We start from the raw sequence: 24,532 nt of genomic DNA on the forward strand, positions 1-24,532 counted from the left end.
TCCACGATCGGAGCAAGAGGGAGCCCAAGCCCTCTTGCCCGGCCGACTCCCCGACAATATCGGGCCAGGAGGGAGCCCAAACCCTCCTGGGGGCGCGGCCTGAGGCACATGGTCGGGTTGGGCCCATGTGCCTCAGGCCGCGCCCCCAGGTGGGACCTAAGGCTCCAGGGCCTATTCTGATTGGCCCACGCGCCTTAGGCCCCACCAGTAGGCGGAGCTTTGGGACGGATGGGCCAATCCGGCCTCATTCCGTCGTTGGCTGCCTGCCGGACATGCGGTTTTGGCTCCCGTCTGTCCCAACTACACAAAGGTACGGGGAAGGGGGGTGGGGGTGTCGTGGGGGTCGGCCAGGGGGGTCGCGGGTCGGCTGGGGGGGCGGTCGGAGGTTCTTGGGGGGGGCGGTCGTTGGAGGGAGGGGGGTTTGCGTCGAGGGCAGGAGGGCCTGGGATCCCTCCTGCCCGTAATGTAGTGCGGGGTGGGGGTAGGGGGTCGCCGTGGCCAGGAGGGTTTGGGCTCCCTCCTGGCCCGATATTGTCGGGGAGTCGGCCGGGCAAGAGGGCTTGGGCTCCCTCTTGCTCCGATCGTGGATGCGGGTGCGGGTGGGAGCGCGTGCGAGCGGTCGTTCGGGGTGGGGGTGCGAGCGGTCCTGCCGGGGGGGAGCAGGGCAGGGCAGGGCGGGTAAACGGAGAGTCGGGACAGTGCACGGAGAGTCGGGGAGGGCGAAAGGAGAGTCGGGGTGGCCAGAGGAGAGTCGGGGCGGGCGAAAGGACAGTCGGTCAGCATGCGCGTTATACAAAAGTTTTTATACATAAAATCGTGGTTTCTGCGCGCTATACCAGTGTGCGCGTTATACACGGGTGCGCGTTATCTGCGTGAAAATACGGTAATTCTCTCTCTTTATTTCAGGGTCTGAACAGGAAGTTTCTAGAAGGCTCCAAAAGCTATTATAAAATCTATCATCTCAATCTAGAAACCTACTGTTCTGCCCCTGGCAGCTTCATACTAGTTTATGACATAATACTGAAAAGACTGTGAATTATAGGGGATATAAGAAATTCCATCCAGCATAGAGTGCTTCTGAAAGGACAGTCTTCTGCAATCTTTTTCAACAGCAAAGGGCTATTTATATTTCGGCCAGTGCATATCAAATACATAACACAATAATCTCCCTCTGTTATTATGGCAGCCAACTGAGCCTGCAACTATGAAGACAGGTTGAATGAAAAGCTTGGATTTTCTGAATGACTGTGTCCAATGTATTGGACCATTTAGAACAGATATATATATACAGTAAAACCTTGGTTTGCGAGCATAATTTGTTCCAGAAGCATGCTAGTAATCCAAAGCACTCGTATATCAAAGCGAATTTCCTCATAGGAAATAATGGAAACTCAGACGATTTGTTCCACAACCCAAAAACTTGAATACAAAATGCTATACGTACTTGTATTGCAAGACTTTGCTCATTTAGAACAGTCACTACACTCCTGCAGCATCAGAGAGAGAAGAACCATCGGCTCAGTTGTGATGTGTGTATACTGTAAGTACTCGTATTGCAAGACATTGCTTGTATATCAAATCAAAATTTAACAAAATGTTTTGCTTGTCTTGCAAAACACTTAAGCAAGTTACTTGCAATCCAAGGTTTTACTGTACTGACAACTCATCCCATGAAAACCTTCCTGTCAAAGCGATTTAACATTGTGGGGGTCTCCTAGAAGTAGGGAGATCCTGGATTTTCTTTAGGGAGAACTGTTCCAGCAATTAGTAATGGAACCCATGCGAGATGGAGGTCATATTGGACTTAGGCCTAGATTCACAAAGCTTACTGATCGTGTCCCGACCAGTTTGCGACCCCGTCCTGATTCACTAACCTTCCTCCTGATCTGATCCGCACATGCAAATGAGGGGAAACGGCATGCAAAGTAGGAAGGCAACAATTCACTAAAAAGAAGGAACACCGACTGGGCTGGCTGATCCAAAAAGAAGCGACTGCTGAGGACCAGTCGCTCACGTCCTTTCTGACTGTTCTGCTCTCTGCCCCCCCTGAAATCCCAGCCCTGCAGCCCTGAAATAAAACATCTCCTTTGTTCCAAAAGTGCCATGCTCTCTGCCGCCCTTCGAGCCCATGGTTTTAACCCGCGGGTTTAATGCGTGTTCTGTAAATGTAATGTTTTGGGGGTTTTCTTACATGTGCACAAAAGATCCCAAGGTTGAAGATAGTTTTGTATTCAAAGCATCAAGAGAAGTTCACCAAAAATTGTATATTTATTGATTTCTAATCTCTACTTATGCACCCGAATGTCCCAGAAGGGAGAATTTTTTTTTTCGCAAACTGTTTATGCCACGGAGAGCAAGCGCATGCGCACATCATCTACAGGCAAAGAAGATGGTCTGCGCTTGAGTCAGGATCGCTCTGCAGGATCGCTCTGGGGTTGCTGTGGGGCGTGCCTCCGATCGCTGCAATTTAAATGAGGACGCGGTATGAATTGGTCGCCTGGGAAGGCTCGGCGACGGATCGCCTAGCAAAGGTGAGTTTAGTGAATTTAGGCCTTAATGCTTACGAATGTTTCGGATGTTATGGTGGGCGACCATCTGGCATCCATTCTTCACCGGATGGCGTGGTTTAAAGACAGACGTAGAGAGGGCTCATTCAAAAGCGAAGATTCTAGACTTAAAAAACATAAGAGTTTGCCATACTGGGACAGGCCAAAGGTCAATTGAGCCCAGGATTCTGTTTCCAACAGTGGCCAATCCAGGTCACTAGCACCTGGCAAAATCCCAAAAAAGTAAAACAGGTTTTATGCTGCTTATTCTAAAAATATGCAGTGAATTTTCCAAAGTCCATCTTAATAATGGCTTATGGACTTTTCTTTTAAGAAATTATCCAAATGTTTTTTTTAAATCCTACTAAGCTGCTTTCAACAAATTCTCTGGTATCAAATTTCAGAGTTTAATTACATGTTGAGTGAGTGAGTGAGTGAAGAAATATTTTCTTCAGTTTGTTTTAAATTTACTACTTAGTAGCTTCATTGTGTGCTCCTAGTCCTACTGTTTTTGAAAAGAATAAACAAGCGATTCATTTCTAACTGTTCCACACACTCAGGGCCGCTTTTATTAAACTGCGCTAGCAGTTTCTAGCGCAGGGAGCCACGCTGAATAGCCCGTTCCTATGAGCGTCGGGAGCAGCGCGGGCCATTCAGCGTAGCTCTCTGTGCTAAAAACTGCTAGCGCAGTTTATTAGAAGAGGGGAGGTCAGTATTTTATAGACTGGTGATCTTCGATAATTTTTATGTGAGGGCTGTTTTGGGTCCAAAAGGGCTGAAGAAGCGCAGACAAATGTCTTCCTACTTGGGGAAGTGATGCCAATAACCATTTTCGACATTCATTCCTACCAGAATACCTGGCCTTGGTCATAAAATGCAGAGCACAGACGAACCCTATTGCATATGCAGGACCAAAAACTAAAAGTACAGCACCAGAGAAATGGAACGAAATGAATTTTCTTGAACAGTGCAAAATATAGACCACAGAAGTAAATTCTCAATACTGACATATTTCAGTCATTGAATTCAAAATAAAATCATTTTCCTACATTTGGTGTCTGGTGATTTTATTTTTCTAAGCATCTTTTCCCAGGCTCTGTCCTGTTTCCAGGACTTTCTTATCCATTTGCTGTTTCTCTTTCCTTCACTTTCTGCCCTACATCCATCTTTGGAATTAACTTTTAACATTCAATTTTCTTCCATTTTTCTGCTTCCTTCTAAATCCGTCTACTTCTCCATGTCTTCCCCTCTTCTCTATCCATATGCACCATAGTTTATTAAAATTTGATTGAACGCTTATCATAACATTCGAAGCGTTGTACAATAAAAATAGTTTAAATATAGATAGGGGAACAAACAGTTAATAAACATAATCCTTACATGACAGACAAACTTGATTTGGGGAAAGGAGTGAAAACAAGAGGAGAAGAGGGAGAACTACAATTTGTAGAAAGAAAACGTAAAAGGATAAAAACAATGGCATATGAAAAGGTAGGGATTAGTTACGGGAGTAAAAAAATAAATAAAAAGATAGGATAAATCAATCGTAGGCATCTTAAAAAAGAAAGCATTTTAAACTACTCTTGAATTTATCCAAGTTTTGTTCTGCTCTAATATATAATGGGAGGGAGTTCCAAATTGAAGGAGCGGGGACCGAAAAGATAAAAGCACGACGGGTGCCAATTATTTTTAATGAAGAGACATTGAGAGTGTGTTGAGAAGCGGATCTTAAGATTCTGGGGGGGATCGTATGGTATTAGAAGTCTATGAATGCAGGGGCATTAGTCTTTTGAGTTTTGACAGTTAGAAGAGCAATTTTATATGTAATCTGATGCGGAATGGGTAACCAATGAGCATTCTTTAGCAAAGGAGTGATGTGATCAAATCTTTTTGAGTTCGTGATGATTTTAATGGCCGTATTTTGAATGAGTTGGAGATGCCTAATTTTTTTTTATACAACCCTTTATATAATGCATTACAATAATCGATTTTTGATATGAGAGTGTGAATTAGGATATTGAGAGAATTAGAGTCAAGGAGAAGGACCAGGGATCTTATCATCCAGAGTTTATAGAAGCAGTTTTTGACCAAAGCACTAATTTTGGGTCGATATGTAAGTTTATTGTTGATGATGACACCTAGGATTTTTGTTGCTAAAGTGGATTCAAGTGGGGTATTATTGATGTATACCGGCGAAAATAGCTATAAACCTTCTTTCCAAGGGAAAAGAACAGTGCTTATTTTTGTGATGCTTAGAGAAAGCATATTTGAATTTAGCCAGTCACGGATTTTAACTAATTTGAGGTTAATGGAAGCAATATCATTTAAGTTAGAAGGATTAATGACATGAAGAATCAGCGTATACGTAGACTGAAATAGATATAGAGAAAGATATTAAAAAGCAGAGGAGATAATATTGAACTTTGTGGAATGCCGAAGTTAGTATGAAAAGGCTTATAAACTGAGTTATTGAAATGTACAGTGGAAGTTCTGTCAGAGAAGTAAGATTTAAACCATTCGAGAAACTGGTTTGAGATTCCAATAGAGACAAGTCTTAGAAGTAGAAGCTGATTGTCTATAGGGTCAAAAGCTGCTGTGAAATCCAAGGAAATAAGAAGCACTGACTTATGTTGGTCGAGATAGTAGTGGATGGTTGTAGTAAGTCCTAAAATAGAATGTTCTGTTGAGTGGTTCTTATGGAATCCCATTTGATTGGGATGTAGAATTTGGGGTTTATCCACAAAGTCAGAGAGTTGGTTAAAAATGATTTTTTTTAGTTAGTTTGGCTAGAAATGGGAGGTTGGCGATAGGTTGGTAATTTGCACAACCCATAGAATTATTTTTGGGGTTTTTGATGATAGGATAGAGTGTTTCCAAGCCACTGGTAAACTGGCTGAAACAAGGCTTTTGTGAATAATTTGGTATCTTCCCCTCCTTCCCTTTCCTTCTCCCCCCTGTTGTGGTCTGGCATCTCTCTCACCTCCTTCTCTTCCCTCCACCTCCTCCCTACTGTGGTCTTCCATCTGTCTCTCATCCATCCCTTCCCTGGCAATTCTTTCCCCAACATCTTCCTCCTTCTCTTCCCCTCCTTCCTTTCCATCCCTGCTCTGCATCTCTCTCCTTCCCTTTCCTCTCCTATGATCTCGTAGCATCACTGTCCTCCCCTTCCCTTTCTTTCTTTCCACAGAGGTCTGGCATCTTCTCACTCTTTCCTCCCCATCTCCACAGTCCAGCATTTCTGTACTACTCTCTCCCTCCCCCCACCCCCGGCAGAATCCAGCACTTTTTCACCCTTGTTTCTAGCGCTGCACTCTTCAGACCACGGGCAATGCAAGTGAAGTAAACAGGATGCATGTTGTCTTCAGTGGCCCTAGAAGCTTTCCCTTTGCTATAGATTCCTGTCCCTGCAGTAGGAAGCTGTAGTAAAGGGAAAGCTTCCAGCACTGTCGAAGGCAGCGTGTTCACTCACACTGCCCACAGCCTGAAGAGTGCAGCACTGGAAACAAAAATGGTAAAAAAGTGCCAGATCCCAACGGTAGATGGGAGGATTGATATACTGCACAGGCTCCGTGGGCCACCCCAGAGGTCTCAGAGGGCCGCCAATGGCTCGCAGGCGTTGCAATGAAGACCCCCTGATCTGTCTCTTCTCCAAGCTGAAGAGGCCTAGCCACTTTAGACTTTTCTCTTTGCCAAACATGGACAAAAACACTGCAGAGTACAACTGGATCCAAACAATTAGTTGAAAGGGAAAAGCATGTTTGATTTGCAGGTGGATGCAGACCAGCAGTTGTCTTCTGCGTATCACTCTGTCCCTTTCTCTGCTCAGGTCCACAAATAGCAGTGAGGCAATCAAATGGCTCAGGCTATAACAAGGCTGAGCTATTAAGAATGCATGAAAGTCAAATAAAGCATGTCCTGAGCACAGCAGTAAAAAAAAAAAACCAACATACAGATAGCTGCTAAGTGCAAAAGGACAGATTATCTTGGCTATAAACATGCAGGATGTATGAGAAAGAAGAGAGTTCAGGACGCAGGAGAAGGAGACAGTCCTATACTCTGGTGGGGACACAGTTTACATGGAATGTAGGCTGGCCTAAAACCAACACTCACACATACAGGCTAAGGAGCCCTAATATTTTATAAGAGGAGAAAAGCAGCAAATGGCAACTTCTAGGCTGAAAGGGGCAAATGGGCTTTTGAAGCAGGTTTTCTGCTAACAGTAGGTAACCAGTACTTCTTAGGTGGAGTTTGTGCTGCACACATGAAATGGTCATCTCATTTTTTTTCAAATACACCCCTCTAAAAACAGTTTTCTACAGCTCCCAAAACCACATATTTAACATGCAGGAGCTGTGAAACTATGGATCCTGGGGTAGCAATGGGGGCATTTAAATGAAAAAAATAAAAGCATGCAAAGCAGAGTGGCAGGAGTGATACTTAGAAATGACTTAGGGCTCGTTTTCACACAAAGTACCGCAAGAAAAGAGAGTTTGTGGGTGGTATGCAGAATTTTAAAATAAAGCCCTACACCCCCCTTCCCTCCAAAATACATCAGAAACCATAGTCTGCCATCCAGATGGCTTGCTCCCCTCTTTGCCTGTGCCTTTCCTCAATGTTTCACGAGTCACACTATACTGATGTGAAGTTTCGCTGCTAACAGGGCAAGCACACACTCACAAAAAGGCGAGGTTTTTCATTGTATAGCTGACACAACACCTCCTATGCTCAGACCAAAAGCTATTGGTGCCATCACAGAAAAAAAGCTTTTACGGCCTCTATTACAAAGCCGCACTAGTGGCTGCGCTGCGCTAACGGCCCCGAAGCCCATAGAGATTTAAAGGGCTTCGGGGCTGTCGCTGCGCGGCTTTGTAAAAGAGGCCGTTAGTTTCAGAGGCTGCTCATTAAGCTATAAAGCCTGGTTGTTCCATATTAGCAATATTATTGTCAGCAAACTTTTAGGAGCCAGGGAAATTATATTTATCCCTAATTAACTTACTAACTAGGGGCTCCTTTTACTAAGCAGCGTAAGAGCATTTTATTGTGGGCCGGCAAGGTAAATGCTCCGATGCTCATTGAATTCCTATAAGTGTTGGAGCACTTACCTCGCTGGTCCGTGATTAAAAGCTGTTACGTTGCTTAGTAAAACCCAATGTATATTTGTCACAGTTTTCTTGGTGTTCTTTGCCTCTGCCCCATTCCTCTCATCTAGCTTCTTCTTTTCCCCAATTGATCCAGCTCAGGGAGCACTGGTATATCTTTTTTGGTTAGAAAGATCAAATAAATGTATCCCTCACCCTCAAGATCTCTAGTTCCTGATGTTCTATTTGGCAAAATGTTAGTCCCAGTATCCTACCTTATTCTGCTACCTATGGCCCTGCCTTCCTTTCCCCCACCAGTTTCTTCCTCTTCCTCCCTACCTTCCTCTTCCCCACTTCCAGTCTCTTTTTGGCATGATTCCACAGCAAGAGGTTTCCTTGGACCACAGTGCGAGGCATCAAAGGACAAATATGGGTTCCAATGCCCAGAATTTTTCACTAATCCCACACGGGGGGTGCGAGTTTTAGTTTTCACATGAGCATGTATTAATGTCATTAACTAATTTCCCCCTCCCCTTTTATAAAGCCACACTAGTAGTAGCTACCGCATGGTAAAGGCCCAAAGCCCTGTAAATCCCTATGGGCTTCAGGGCAGTTACTGCAGCGCAAGCTGCTAGTGTGGCTTTGAAAAAAAGGGGGAGGTTGTTAGTACATAGATCTCATTGCATAAAATAGGACCCTTCATTCTTGCAACAACCTTGATTCTGGCTGGCAGGGATGTTCAGATCCCATCTGCCAAAAAAGATTTACCGCTGGAGCTTCCGCCTGTGCTGCCTGCAAGCAGTACAACACCAGAGAAATAGAATGAAATGAGTAGTAGGAAGTCATTGGGGTGCACCAGCCACCAACCCCAGTACTTCCACGCATGATCAGCTCACGCATTAAACTGAGCACGAGTGGAAGTGCTGGCCATGAAGGTTAGAGCAGCCGCCAGTTTCCTCCCTGCTTAGCCAGCTTGGGCAGGAGCTCCAATAGCAAATCTCTTCGGCTGGCAGGGCTTTAGCATATCCCTTGCCAGCAAATGTATGATGTGGCAGTGGCTAGGGGGGAGGAGGAGAATGGAGAGAGAAAATGCTTGCCCCTCCCCCCATAGTCCACTCCCGAGCACACTTCAATATTAAGTTCTGGCTATGCCTCTGCAAAATACCAACTGAAAGGGTATCCATACATTTGCACCTGTCATATGTGACTAGTTTTATGTGAAGCTTCAGAAATAAAGAGAAAGAAATACAATGTAGGCAGGGCTTCTATTATAGCAAGCTCTTTGTGCCATGGTATCAGTAACCTACTAAATTATTTTTCTGACAAGGCAAACACATGGCAGTTTTATAACTACGCACTTAATTTGTGCAACTAATAAATACAAAAACTTTCTCTTTCAGAATGATTCCACCAAACCTACCCACACCGAGTTGCACCTGCTTTTTAATATGTACAAACATTTCTCACAGGCACACATTTGAAAATCCCAGTGTTCTTATTAAATAAGTCCAAACCATGCCCTTCTCCCCTATGTAAAAGGATGCGTGAAACAGCATGATGTGGATTTTTTTTTTTTTACCTGCTTTGGGCAATGTTATTACATGCCTTTTCTGTGCATCAATCACCTTCTTGTTCACTAATGGGTAAAGCGCTTTGAAAAATATCATTAAAATATGCAGGGCCAAAACTGCAGAGGGTTCATTTACACACAGTTAATTGCTTTATGGCAGTGAGGGATTCTCCCTCTTTGGGACTTCTGTTATGCCTCTGAGCAGCAGAGGGCACCATGTATTTGAGAAGAACTACAGGTCCCAGAGTGCCCTGCACTGCTTGGCTCAGTGCTAAGTCAGCGGGGCGGGCCTCAGGGAGCAGTATTTCTGCCCAGGCTTGACGCAGTTAGAGGGGGGTCCAAGGAGAAAGGAGAGATCTGAGGTAGACTCAGCATTTAGCTGAGGTAAGCCAAACTTCTATGAATTAAGTGTGAGGCAAACTGTACAGAAATAAAAAGTGTTTTGTTCTTAAGCCATTGTGGTGTGGTTTCTATATCTTGACCCTCCTAAAAATATAGGCTAGCCTGCCACTCCAGGTGGTGTTACACACTTCTAGAAAGTCCAATGGAACTGGCCTCTGACTGCAGATGTGCAAAAACAGCTTTTGCTAGTGCTCTTAAAATCTTGCCCAAAACAACAAAGGAAACTCTGTTCAATGCAGACCCTGCCAGGAGCGACTCTATACAAGCAAGTGTCACTGCTTTCAATGCCTCATGTGTCCTTTCTATTTCCCTTTAAATCACCCAATATACTTCAACAGGGCTGGTTTCAGTACATGGAACCCAGTCTCCCTGGTGCTCTTTGCAGTGACCCATCATTCTTCCACCTCAAATTGATTCTCCTCCCCCACCCCACCACCCTGCCTCCAGAATCTAGCAACTGGCCATAAAACCTTATATCACATAACAAATATACCTGAACCCCCAAGGTCTCAGTATATCACGTCTGCCTCTATTGATGTAGACAACAAAAACTGGACATGGCATTCTGTATAGCTGAGATACACACAGGTCTTTCTATTCATGAGTTATAAGATCCAGAGTAGAGAATGACACGGGGAAAAAATTTGTCCACGTCCCTGCGGGCTCGGCCCCATCCCCGTCAGCTCAGTCCCAGTCCCCGTCAGCTCAGTCCCCGCCCCCGCCAGCTCGGTCCTCGTCCCATCCCCACAGCTCAGTCCCTGTCCCTGTACCACCTCCCAAGCCATCTGATCCCATCCACACAAATCTGGAATAGTTATGATTTTATACTGAACTTGTTTTATTAAAGTTTAAAGAGAAACAATATTCTGTACAATTGTCATTTTATAAACACAAATAATACACAGCAAGAATCAACAAAACCCCTGTCTCCCCTCCCCTTCACAAATATCCCTTCCACTATCGAGAAAACTGAATAAGCCAAATTATTACAGAATGCTACACAGAAATATCATGCTAACAGAATACCGCAGTCACACATGACAGGAATAGTGTTAGAGGAGTGCAACTAGGGCAACTGCCCCCTGGTCAGAGATCCCTAAGCCAGCTGGAAGCTAAAGAAGCACTGCCTGGGCTTTGCAGTCCCCAGTTATGTCTATCACCAGCTCCAGCAGGATATATATTTTAAATCTGATATATTCTAATCATAAAATAGAAATGGTGACATTTAAAAAAGGAAGAAGGAAACCAAAAATAATCCATAATGACTATCATTTTAAGTACATTTTACATAGTTATCCTAAGCACAATTAACGTGAAAAGCTTCTGTCAAAGCCATCAGTTTGTTAAAGCATGCCTAACCTATGTAAGGAGTGGAGAGTGTAGTTCAGAGGTAGGCAATTCCAGTCCTCGAGAGCCAGAGCCAGGTCAGGTTTTCAGAATATCCACAATAAAAATGCATGAGATAGATTTGCATCTCAAGGAGGCAGTGCATGCAAATCCATCTCATACATATTTATTCATTGTGGATATCCTGAAAATCTGACCTGGCTCCGGCTCTCGAGGACCGGAATTGCCTACCCCTGGTGTAGCCTAACAGTGAGTGCTGCAGGCTGAGACCCAAAGGAGCTCAGTCCAAACCCCACTGCAACTCCGTGATCTTGGCCCTGCAGCCCACTCAGATGCCATGATATCCACTATTACCTCAGGTACAAGTAGAAACTCAGATTAAGAGCCCTCCAGGGACAGGGCAATAACCAGTGTAACTCACCTTGAGCTACTACTAAAAAAAAGTATGAGCTAAATCCAAATAAATTAATGAGCCCCAGTCCAGAAATACACTCAGAGGATTATTATTTAGTACCTCCAGTTGATCACTGGCTGAAACTCTTTCCAGCTTTAGAGTCTATTCTGCAGCCAGACATACTGGTATTCAGCAAAAGTCTAAACTTGTTCACATATTTCTGACAGAAACTGCCTGGTTATCATTTACGAGTATTTAACCAAGGCCACTTGTTTATTTAAGAAATTTCACTTAATTATAATCCAGACTCTCTCAGAGTTGCATCTGGTAATTAAAAATCACTGCTAAGCCTGGCTACCAGCTGCACTAACTGAAACTGAAGTCAATCAGAGACCAAAAAAAGGGTGCTTTGTGTGCTGCGTAGATCCCAACATAGGCTGCAGATCATCCCAATAATCATATCCATGTGCAGACTAGAGAATTCCAGGTCTTCACTTGAATTATGTGATTCATCTGCTGTTTTGTACTCCAGGAAAGGAAAATCTGACATACTCCAGGATAAGGCCTAGTCTGTCTGATAGACAACGTCAACCATACACAGAGCCAGTCTTTTTGTTTTAAGATAAATCAGGGCAATGAGAGAATTTAACTTTGGGTTTAAAGAACGAAGACCACAGAATAATAATAACTTTATTTTTGTATACCACCATACCCAGGGAGTTCTAGGTGGTTCACATCAATTAAAACAGAGTTACAAATGGTTCAATATCGATTGATCAGAGTTGTAGGCAACAAAGTAGTTGAGTTTGGAAGGAGAGGAAAGAGTGGGTCAAGGGAGGGATAGGGTGGTACAATAGGGGGAGGGAGGGAGGTTTTGGTTCTTTGAGGAGGGGGCATTAAGGGTCCTGGCCTTGGAATAGGTGGGTTTTGAGTAATTTTCTAAAGCTGAGGTAGGTGGGGCATCAAGGATCATTTGGGCTATCCATGGGTTTAGTTTGGCAGCCTGGAAGGCAAAGGTTTTGTTGAGGAATTTATTGGATTGACAGAAGATGACAGCAGACACCTACTGCATCCATGTCTAAACACATGACCTAGAAAATAAATATATACCAAGGATACATGTAGCACCTTACTAACCAACCTGTGAAGGAAAATTCCTGCCCAAAAAATTAATCTTCCATTTAAAAACAGCTCAAGTTAATCTTTGGAAGAGTGTGAGGAAAGTGTGACAGAAAAGCATAAGGAAGGGGGAGAAAAAGTAGTGGTGTAATAGCATTCCTTTAAAAAATCACCTCTTCCAATAAAGCCTTAACGATTTATAACCATTTGACATTCAACATTCCAGAGAGTTTTAGTTTCACATTCTGTCCTCTGTTGCCTGGTCAGTTTCTTTTCCCTGTCTATCCAGCCCTCATCAAAGACCCATACTTAGAAGCACATAATCAAAACATCCAGACATCCAAAAACCTGCCTAAATCAGCACTTGGAAGTCCAAGTGTTGATAATCAAAACCAACTTTCTGGACGTACAACAAAACTTCCAAGCCACTGTGCGTCCAGAGCTTAAAGGGGTGTGTTGGGAGGAGTGTTCTGGGAGATGCTTAGGTGGACTCTGGGCGGGCTTAGACTTAGACGTCCTGCAGCGATAATCAACACTTTTGGCAGACGTCCTGGATGGAAAATATACGTTTTAAAAGGGTATAAGTGTTAAAAAGCTACCCAAAGTCACCAGATAACCACTGCAGAGATAAAGTAAAGAACCACACACACTTCATCAGTGCTCACTGACCCCCCTCACACCCACAAAGTTCAGAATACAAATGTACATACCTGTCTCCAGAACATCAGCACCTGGTATAGGAAAGCCTAGTAGAGCTGCAAATGTCTTAAGTAGCCTGGTGGGTAGGCTAGTGAACCTAGAGAGGAGTAGCAAGTCCCATAAGCCACTCTAACCACTACATTTATGGTGGAAAATGTGAACCCACCAAAAAACCCCAAAACCCTACTCTACGGCTATATAGGTGTCACCTGCAGCCATAAGGAATATTAGGATTGTAGACAGGTGAGTATAGTGGGATGTGGTGGTGGGTTTTGTTTTGGGTTTTTTTTGGGGGGGGGGGGCTCACCATAACCTATAAGGGAATTCTGGTGAGATGTTTATCTAGCACCCTTTATGTGAAGTTCACATTAGTGCCCTCTAAGGTGCCCCACTGTTCTGTTGCCAAGTCTAGATGGCCACTGGCCAGTCCATTACAGGACTGGTCCCTCCTACATCCAAATGGTCTTGTTTTGAGCGTTTGGGACTTGGATGAAATTTTGGACAAAAATGTGGTATACAGACATCCTGGCGGTCTTGGCGTCCTCCCAAAAATTATTTCTAGATGTATGGTGGTTTCCCTTTCAAAAATAGGCATTTCAACTTTGGATGTTTAGTGCTATACATCCAAATCGGACTTAGATGTATATTTTGAAAATGCCCCTCTCATGTATACATACGATACATGCATATATAATAGTGTAATAAAGCAAATACAAACATGTTACTATAGCCAAGCAGCTAGGAGGCTAACCACAATATAGTGGAATCCATCTGAATCTGTATTTCAAATCCATTACAGATGTCTTAGAAAACCGTTCTGAGCTGACTTCCTAGTCATTAGTAGCAGTATAAATGTTTCCAATAAAGACAATGATAAAGATAACGCCTCTAAGACTTTCATCCCAAGTACCCTCTTGTAGTACAAGCAGTGCTGGCCATTCCATGAGAGCTGTCCTTGGGTTGAATCCTGACTCCACCACCCCACCTGCCCTCTATGTCCTAGGCAGGGAGAGGAGCACAGAGACTCAAATCTGTTGAAAACAATAACCACAGGGCCACAGGAACAGACCCCCTTCGATCACAACCATCAGCAAAGTAGATTGACAGCTGCTCCTCATGATCTGGCATAACGTTTACACACTTTTTCAAAACGGAACACTCCCTGACAGAAAACTAGCATGCAGGCCAAAAATATCCAGAGGAAAATGTAAGTGGAAAATCCGTGACAGAAATGCTATTTAATGGTGACTATTCAGAAAACCTGAAACAAGTCTCAGTGAACCTGTTATAATGTGACAAGCTGAAAACCTAAAGAGTAGGAAATCACCTGGACTAGGGGTCTGCAACTTTTTTAAAGCAAAGAGCCATTTTATCATAAATGTTTGATCCAAAATTAACAAAAAGCCACAATGGGTAGAGAGGATTTGAGATAAAAAAATTTTAAAATGTGATATGGGTGTACAGTATATGCATTTAGCACAAAAACAAAACTTCAAGTACTTACTTGAAGTACTTACAGAAAATAAAGAAAAAACAATTTAATGAGACTTATGACACAGTATTTCCACACAGAGTTGTTTCAAACCCCACATTTATCCTGGACCCTGTGCAGCATCTTTTGCCCCTGCCCACCAGCCCCATGCCTAACATTTTTCCTTCTATCACCCCTCTCCAACACCATGCTGCATCTCTCCCTCCATTCCCTCCACCACCATGTCCAACATTCCTCCTCTTGCATTCATTTCCTTTGCATCGCTATCTTCCCCCTGCATCGCTACCTCACTCCTCTCCCACCACCATGTCCAATATTTCTCTTTCTCCCTATGCCCAACAATTCTCCTCTCTTCTTTTCCCCATGTGCACCATCTCTCTTTCTCTCTCATTCAGACACCCATGCCCAACAATTCTCCCTTTCTATTTCCTCCCCACCTAAGCATCTTTCCCTCCCTTTCTCTGTCCTTTCGTCCTATGTCCCCAGCTCATGTCTCCTCCTTCACTTCATCCATTTTGTGTCCCATGTTTGCCCTCCCTTCTGTGCCCCAAGTTCGTGCCCCCCCTCCAACGGTGTGTACCTGTCTCCTGGAGGCAGCCTCCTCCTCCTTCCTTCCAGGCAGCCACACGTGTTTCTACACAAAGCCGCAGGAAGTTGTTCAAACTCACTGCCCGCAGCTGACCCGGAAGGCTTTCCTTTGACGTCAGAGGCCTCTGACATCAGAGGGAAGCCTTCCAGGTCAGCCGCGGGCAGCATGTTTGAACAGCTTCCTGTGGCTCTGTAAAGAAACAGGAACTGCTGTCTGAAAGGAAGGAGGAGGAGTCCAGGAGTCCAGTATACATCGTGGGAGCCGCAGTCATGTGGTCAAAGAGCCACATGTGGCTCGCAAGCAACGGGTTGCTCACCCCTGACCTGAACCAAAGAGTATACAGTGGTGGTCTCCAACCTTTTTCGCGTAAAGGGCTGCAGTCTCATCACGAGAAAGCTTCGAGGGCCACCAAAAGATTTCAAGCTTACACATACTACTAATGTCCCTCTCTTTTATCACGCTGCGCTAGAGGTTTTTAGTGTGGGCCAGTGCGGTCAATGCTCCGACACTTTAAACATTAAAAATGAATACTAATATTGATTCTGTAACACTTCAAGGATATATTTTGGATTGCTAACAGTGGCAAATTCCAGAGGCTGTTATAGGGGAAAGCACCCTTCAGGGATTCAAGGAAAGGTTGGATAAGTTCCTGTGGAACAGAACATACCCAGGTAAGGCTAGATTCAAATAAGGCACTGGTCTTTGACCCAAGGGCCGCCGCGTGAGTGGACTGCTGGGCACGATGGACCACTGGTCTGACCCAGCAGTGGCAAATCTTATGTTCTTATGTTCTTAAATGAGACTCCTGAGTAACACATTTAAGATATTGTTTGCAGTTTCTACAACAAGTGGACAAGACTGAAATTAACACATTTATAAGATTTGAAGAGCTTTTAGCCAAGTGTTTGAGAGCTGCAATGGAGGACCTTAGGGTGCCCTGGGGCTGCACATTGGAGACAATTGGCATACACCCTAGATTCTGGATAACTTGAGAAGACAGGACATTTGTCCCTGGTAGGCAGTCAAAAAAAAGCATCGTCTTATTTGTGTCTGGCTGCTCATCACAGACAAATGTCCTGTTCTCTTAATTACTGCTGCTGTCCTAACTCTGAAAAGTGGACTGAAAAATAGAAAAGCAAAGAAGCTGAAGAGATATTTCGAAGGCAGACACTGAAAGCCTATATCCAGAAGATGTTAATGACAGCCTCGAAACAGCAGTAACATTTAGGGTCTTTCATCAAAAAGGCTGCCTCTTCCAACCATGCCTGATATAATTGTTTTTCTCCACAGTGAGCAGCACCACTCCCCCTGAAGGGTTCCACTAATTGCTCCCTCCGAAAAAAAACCCCTGCAGATCCAATGAAAGCTTTCAAAAAAACCAATACAACCCAAAATAATAGGAAAAGAAAAAAATCTGGAATTCAACAACTTGTCAAACAAAGCCGTTACAGTTTATTGCAGGCCAAAGCTGGTCATTTTCTGCACATCAGCAATTCATCATGACCAGTCATGGCACGAGACTGATGGCATCTCCTTTCATGAATTTCAGATATATGTGTGTCTGAAACTTTCTCTAGTCACCAAGCAAATACAACTGGTGTAGTGATATGCTTAAAACTAATCCCTAAGCCTGAAGCTCAGGCGAGGTTTGGGTCCAGGGATTATTGCCAGGGCAATTCATCTAGTCTGGCCTGAAAGCAAAGGAACAGCTCAGTGCCAAGTCAAAAAGCAGTCCATATGATCAAGCATTTTTTGAAAACCAAAATAGTAACTTCAACCAAATACTATGGAAGCCATTTTTTTTTTGAAAATAAAATGTATCCAATTGAAGGTTAAATTAAAAACCTGCTTTCGGGGAACCATCACAAAGACCACACTTTCTAGTGGGTGAAGGCTTAATGCACTATTATGTGGCCCTGCAGCTCACTCAGATGCCATGATATCCATTCACTATGGTTTTCCCCATTAGATGGTGCCCCATATAACACCATCCCACTCCTATCCTCCTCTAAGAGTACCACAGCTTGTAAGAAAAAAAGAATAGTCATACGGGGTCAAACCAATGGTCCATCTAGTCCAGTATACCATTTTCACAGTGGCCAAGCCAGATCACAAGTACCTGCCAAAACCCAAATAGAATCATTCCATGCTACTGATCCAGGCCAAGCAGTGGCTTCCCTCCTGTCTCAATAGCAGACTATGGACTTTTCCTCCAGGAACTTGTCCAAACCTTTTATAAAACCAGCTATGCTAATCACTTTAACACACCTTCTGGCTACGCAATCCAGAGCTTAACTATTCTCAGAGTGAAAATTTTTTTTCCTCCTATTGGTTTTAAAAGTATTTCCCTGTAACTTCATCGAGTGTCCCCTAGTCTTTGTAATTTTTGATGGCATTAAAAAAAAAAAAAAAATGATCCGCTTGTACCTGTTCTATACTGCTGAGGATTTTGTAGACTTCAATCATATCTCCACTCATTCCCAAGCTGAAGAGCCCTAACCTCTTTAGACTTTCCTCATACAAGAGTAGTTCCTTCCCTTTTGTCATCTTGGTCCCTCTTCTTTCAGCCTTTTCTAGTTCTGCTATATCTTTTTTGAGATACAGCGACCAGAACTGAATGTAGTACTCAAGAAGAGGTCGCACCAAAGAGTGATACATAGGCATTATAACATTCTTAGTCTTCATTACCATCCCTTTTCTAATAATTCCTAGCATCTTGTTTGCTTATTGAGCAGATGGTTTCAGAGTATTGTTTACAATAATAACCAAAATTTTTTCTTGGGCACTGACCCCCAAAGTAGACCCTAGCATCTGGTAACTATGATATGGGTTATTTTTCCCAATGTGTATCACTTTGCATTTGTCCACATTAAATTTCATTTGCCAGTTTCCTAAAATTTGCCTGCAATTTTTCACAGTCTGCATGTGTTTTAACAACTGTGAACAGTTTACTGTCATCAGCAAATTTAATCACATCACTCATTGTTCCAATTTCTATAGATCATTTATAAATAAGTTTCATAGGACTGGTCACAGTATAGATCCCTATGACACTCCACTGTTTACCCTCCTCCATTGAGAAAAATAGCCATTTAACCCTATCCTTTGTTTTCTGTCTGATAACCAATTCCTAATCCGCAATTGAACATTGCCTCCGATCCCATGACTTTTTAATTTTCTCGGGAGCCTCTCATGAGGAACTCTGTCAAAAGCTTTCTGAAAATCTAGATATACTACATCAACTGGCTCACCTTTATCCACATATTTATTCACACCTTCAAAAAAGTCAAGCAGATTGGTGAGGCAAGACCTCTCTTGGCTGAATTCACGCTGATTCTATCCTATTAAAACATGTTTGTCTACGTGGTCCACAATTTTATTCTTAATAATTATCTCCACTATTTTGCCTGGCAGTAAAGTCAGGCTTGCCATCTGTACTTTCCAGGATCTCCCTGGAACCCTTTTTAAAAATCAGTGTAACATTGGCCACCTTCCAATCTTCAGGTACTATAGATGATTTTAGCGACAAGTTATTTCAGTACCCTGGGATGTATATCATCTGGTCCAGGTGATTTATCACCCTTTAACTTGTCAATTTGGCTTAGTACATCTTCCAGATTCACATTCATAAAATAAGCCACAGCCCAGCAGACTATCATTTGCTGTCTCTAATACCTAGCCATACTTGGTAGAAATACCTAGCCACACTGGTAGAAAAAAGAGAAAAGGGAACTTAAGAATGAGAAGACAATCTCAAGCATGCAAAGGCCATGACATCTTCTGTATTCAAAGCATTAGAGAAGCATGCAGATAAATTAGCTAGTAGGGAAAGCATAGATCCAGAAATATTTTCCAACATTGGTTACTGACTCTGGTGGAGCACTGCCATCTTTAGGATTATAATGCTTTAACCTGGCTGATGATGCAATTTTTAGACATCATGTGGTTCTACTAAACCATTGATGCAGCCCTTGCAAGGGCAAAACACAGCCTGTGTCGGGTTTTTTTATGTGTACTGTGTCTCCACTGATCCATGAGCTGGGCAGACGAGGAGAATGGCTGCTATAGGCAGGAGTGGAGCTGACCCTGGCGATTACTCTTCTGAGCAGGCGCAAGGCACAGTTCCTCCCCTCTTTTATGGGGCTACTCCAAACAAAGAGCATGCATGTGATTTGCATGCTATTTATTTGTGCATAGCCCTGTAAAAGAAAATCGCTCCTACTACGATATTTTTTACCATAGTGTCAGAGCATTGTGTATCGGGCCCTTAATGACCAGAGGGGCGTTGCAGATCTTCAAACATGCTTTGGTGATTTCCAATTTACACTGTTGTAATTCGGTGCTGAAAGGGATTTGTGAGAAAGATGTGCGTTGCTTACAACTAGTGCAAAATAGAGCAGTGAAGTTACTTTTAGATGGCCATAGGTTTGACCATGTGAGTCTCTTCCTACAAACAGAACATCGGTTGCTGGTGAAATACCGTATCCTTTTTAAGTTGATTTTGATGGTATTTTTTGCCTGTAAGGGGTGTCTTCAGATTTTTTAGTCAAAATATATAACATTATACAGTATGTGCCAAGTAGATCCTTGCCTTCATTCTAGCAACTCCTCTTGCAGGTACCATCCATCTGCAAGTGATCAAATGTTATTGAGAGGAAAAGGGTCTCAGAAACCTGCTGAAGACTAAGTAAGGTCTGAGACTTACTGGTTATTCAAATCAGTTCAACTTATCATCTTTTCATCAATGCCAACAAATAGTCTAACATGAGTAAATGATCCAAAATGAATCAAACACTTATCTCGATCCACTGTATACAGCCTAAACGGGACCAATTTCGCTGGCTAAACCAGCTGCATCAGGGGTCGCAATTATTTAGGCTGCATTCAGATCGTGCCAATCGCAGTTGTCAGCGAAACTAATTCTATAATGGTGCTAAAAGGTGCATTTCGCTGTATACTGTGGATCATGATAAGTGTTTCTTTTTGGATCATTTACAGCTCTCCCTCCGGATTCGCGGTTTTCCTATTCGCAAATTCGATTATTCGCGATTTGTTTTTCTGCTTCTTGCAGGCTGCCCGAACCTCCCCGAACCTTACCTGGTGGTCTAGCGGTGACGCGGGGCAGGATCGATCGTCCTAAGCTCCTGCCCCGTGCAGAGCCGTCATCAAAATGGCTGCCGTGAGTGCCCGTTGTAGAGATTATTCTAGTTCTTGCCCTTTTTCCCTTTTGTTCCCGTTTGTCTGTGTTTTTAATGTATTTTCTGTAATTATTATTGTGTTTAATGATGTCTTGTCATCTTAAATATATGTTTTCTTAGTCATTACATGATTTTATTACATTGTGCACCGCCTAGAAGGCTGATTAGGCGGTATAAGAAATCTTAATTGTCAGGATCACTGGCCCTGGCGGGTGGGGTCAGAATTATTCTATCTACAAATCCGTAGTTACTGTTCCTCGCTCCGGTTGCCGACAGGGCAGATGCCTACTTTCTCTCCATTAGATGAGGCTTTTCTCTCCCTCTCGCTAGAGTTTAACACGTTGTCGGCCTGGTACAAGCTAGGGAGGACCTGGAAGCCTGCGGAGGTTTTTCTGTCTAGGATGGCGGAGGCTTGGAGTTCTGAGTTGGGAGAGGAGGTCACGGTTGACGACTTGTCTTTGTGTTTTGTGGAAGGTGCCGCGGCGACCCCCAACGTAGCTTTACATGAGATTCATATTAAGATCTTGCACAAGGCTTATATAACTCGATGCGCAGGGAATGCTATGGGCCTGTGGCCTGATGCCTTTTGCACCCGGTGCCCTGCTTTCAGAGGCACGATGGTGCATCATTTTTTGGAATGCTCTTTTGTGGGACCACTGTGGGTGCGGGTGCTTCGGGAGCTGGATGATGTTCTGGGGCGCTCTTTGGAGTGGTCATACAGGACTCTGCTGCTTGGTGTCACAGGTCCCTTGGTTGAGGTTGGGATTTGCGAACCTTCGCGACACTTTGTGTTGGTGGCACTAGGGCTAACCAAGAAGCTCATTTTGCAACATTGGGTAGGAGGGGTAAGCCCTACGTTCCAGCAATGGAGAGCTAGTATGTCTCAGATGGCAATTTGGGAGAGGCAGCGCAAAAAAGACGCCACTAGTTGGCATTCAGTGGCTTATTTGGAGTGCTGGAGCTCTTTCTGACTGGGCTCGATTTCTAGGATGCAGCGGGGAGGGTGGGGGAGGGCGGTGGGAGGGAGGGGGGGTTGTTTTTTTGTAGTTTTCTTTGAAAAAACAAAATGTAGGACTTTTCACGAGAGGTCCCTGTCTGATTACTTGACTTTTTCTCTAGCTGCATTGCTCATCTGTATTACTGTTTTTATGTGACGTTTTTGATGACTTGGCTGCTGTTTGTTTCTCTTGTGATTTGTTCTTCAATAAAAATATATAAAAAAAAAAAAAAAATAAACTTGATCACTCCTGCCCCACGTCACCGCTATATCACCAGGTAAGGTCTGGGGATGCAGGAGGGGGGCGGAGTGGGTCAGAGCTGGCCCCAAAGCTTATTCACGATTTTACCCTATTTGCAGGCTGGCTCTGCACCTAACTCCCGCGAATACGGAGGGAGAGCTGTACTCATATGTTAGATTATTTGCTGATATTGAAGAAAAGATGATAATTTGAACTGAGTGAAAGTATTGCGTGAACCCATGGTTAAATTGCATAAGTAGTGATTTTTTGCACATTAAGATTCATGAGAGGTTTTTTAGGGTCGATAATTTGAATCTGTAACTAGTAAGTCTCAGATGTTTTGAATTTACTTGGTCTTGAGCAGGTTTCTGAGACCCTTTTCCTCCCAATAACATTTGATCGCTTGCTGCGATTATAACTGGATCTTTATGTGATGTGTTTAAGAATTTGAGTGACTCCAGTTCCATCTTTTAGATTGAAGTAGAACCCTATTTCATACCCCATACATTACTTCAACATATAGGACAGCAGTATGAATCTAGAAAACTGAACAAGCTAAGCATTTCTAACACTACAACAGTCAGTACATTTCAGGAGGTGGATCACAGTTACTTCTGGGCTGAATGTCGCATGATCAGCTGCTTCAGAAGATGCTGGGGGGTGGGGGGGAAAGAGGTAGAATAAAGGAATAAACAAATGGAAATTGAGAACCAGATCTTGTTAATACTATCATTGTAACTTTTTGCGCATTGCTAAACACATTAAGAACAAGATTTTAAAAAAGAGGGGTGTAATGAGAGAAATATGTACTTACCAAAATAATCAGCCTTGGGTTGGGCTTCCATCTCCTGCTCCAGACGTTTGGTAAGTGCTTCTAACTTTAATTCAGCAGCAGACAGCCCTTGATCCTGCTGTGGAAAGAGGGTCTGACAAGGCAGCTTGACTTTTGTGGGACTAGAATTATCCAGGTGTGCACCAGTGTGGCCAAAATCCATTGGACAATTACTGACACCTGCTGGTAGGGAGGTCTGCGAAACCTCAGAAATAAACTGTCCATGGGAAGGCATGCTACCAAGTGAGGTCTGCTGAGGTTCTACACCAGGTCGCCTAGAGGTGTCAGATGCTGAGTACAAAGCGCTTGACTGTGGGCCCTCTGTATTCAAGGACAATGAAGCAGGCACTGAACTAGAGAGATAAGACCTAGGACTACCACAGTACAGGGACCGGGGATCAGGGCTGGGTCTGTTCACTGTGTCAGAGGCCTCCCTCTCAAGCCCGGGGTTCATCTTCACCAGGTCATATTGACTGTGAATTCCTGGGTTAGGCAGGACTGTTGGAGATGAGACTGAAGATGATCTCTGCTGAGGAGATCCCATTTGTGAATCACTAAAAACAATCGATGAGGATGTAGGATCCATTATGCTTGAGAAAGATGATGGCCTTTTGCTCACTGGTTTCTGCTCATAGCTTCTAGCATACTTGTTGTCATTTGTACCCTCCTGACCTTCAGATGTGCTACCGGTGGGCCTGCTGGACTTTACCACATGCTGATGTTGGTATGCAGATTCAGCCTCTTTTGTTATGGGACTTTTGGGCAGCTGGACATTGTAAGACATATTTGGAAAAGCATTCCCAGCTCGTAACGCAGGGTCGGAAAATGCCTCTTTATTTCTTCCCCAACCAGTGTTGCTCACATGAATATCAGAATGGTCGCTATGAGGATAAGAAAATTGGGAAGTGTTACTGGGACTAACTAGGGCTGTTCCCAAGTACCTCTGCTCTCCAGAGACCGATGAATCCCTCAGGCCATCACTGCTGGCTCTTCTGCCATCCTGAGATAACTTGGTTTGCTGCTGAGAATCGGTCATTGCATACGGCAGCTGGTGAGAGTTCACCATGCTGGGAGATAGACCTGAGGCTGCTGCTGACAAGACCAAGGGAGGTTTGACCATGTGTTCCCCAAATGGCCATTTGCTGCTGCCTGAGGCTGCTGCTGATGAGGCCAAGGGAGGTTTGGCAGTGTGTTCCCCAAATGGCCATTTGCTGCCACCTGCAGCTACTGTTGGAAGAGGTGGGGTTGATAGCTGTTGCCACTGGCCACTAGATCCGACACTTCCATTTATAGGATCAGAGCCTGATGTCATGAGCAGCTCTTGCTCTTGCTCTTGCTGTTTTTGCAAATGGATTTTAGCCATTTTTGTGGCAAAAACCCTCCTGGTCTCCTCAAACTCTGGGTTATTATTGCCAAGCCCCTTGTCCACTCGAAATAACCCATCCTTGGAGGCTTCATACAAATTCAGGTCCTCAATAAATTTACTCGCTTCTAGGCCCAGGTCATTGTATCTGTCCATTTTTTTTGTTGTTGTTGCGTACTTCTTTTTCAACAATCAGTGCCTCACAAAGATTTAAATTCCAGGTTAGAATGATGAAAAAAAAATGTGAAGAATGCTGAATTTCTCTCCCGTGACCAAAAGCTTTTTATTTGATAGTTTAGGACAGTCTACTGAAAAGCTTCACCCTGAGGAAATTATTCTTAGTTCCAAGCATGAAAGTATCTGGAAGTTTCACCAAACCAAAATGGGGTGGTGCTTTAATTCAGCTCTGAAGCTGCTGGGATGCCATCAGTGTTCCGAATGATTCTGTTCTACCTGTTTCCCAAGGAAAGATCTTCACTCTATATTGCACTGAGGGGCAATTCCCAGTGCTGCAGAGAGGTGAGCTGGCTTCTCCAATCCCTCACACATATACTTGGCTGATCTACACCTAGAAGGGGGGCCGGAAGCTCCCTCTGGTCTTCGGACTTCTCTCCTTTTCTGCCCTCCGGCTCTGATCTGTTTTCATCACAGAGAAAGAAAAGCAT

At 43.8% G+C, this 24,532-nt stretch overlaps 1 protein-coding gene across 4 annotated transcripts in view; it reads right to left on the minus strand.

The window, feature by feature from the left end:
• The window catches only part of LIMD1 (LIM domains containing 1), a 141,212-nt gene that overhangs the window by 89,250 nt on the left and 27,430 nt on the right, over positions 1-24,532 (minus strand). For all 4 annotated transcript variants that reach the window (XM_033930181.1, XM_033930183.1, XM_033930184.1 and 1 more), the window contains exon 3: positions 22,487-24,503. In XM_033930181.1, coding sequence (XP_033786072.1) covers positions 22,487-24,023 — 1,537 coding nt within the window. In that variant the 5' untranslated portion in view covers positions 24,024-24,503. The remainder of the gene's footprint in view (positions 1-22,486; positions 24,504-24,532) is intronic.

The sequence above is a fragment of the Geotrypetes seraphini genome, chromosome 2, assembly GCF_902459505.1.
Source record: "Geotrypetes seraphini chromosome 2, aGeoSer1.1, whole genome shotgun sequence".
Classification (NCBI taxonomy): Eukaryota; Metazoa; Chordata; class Amphibia; order Gymnophiona; family Dermophiidae; genus Geotrypetes; species Geotrypetes seraphini.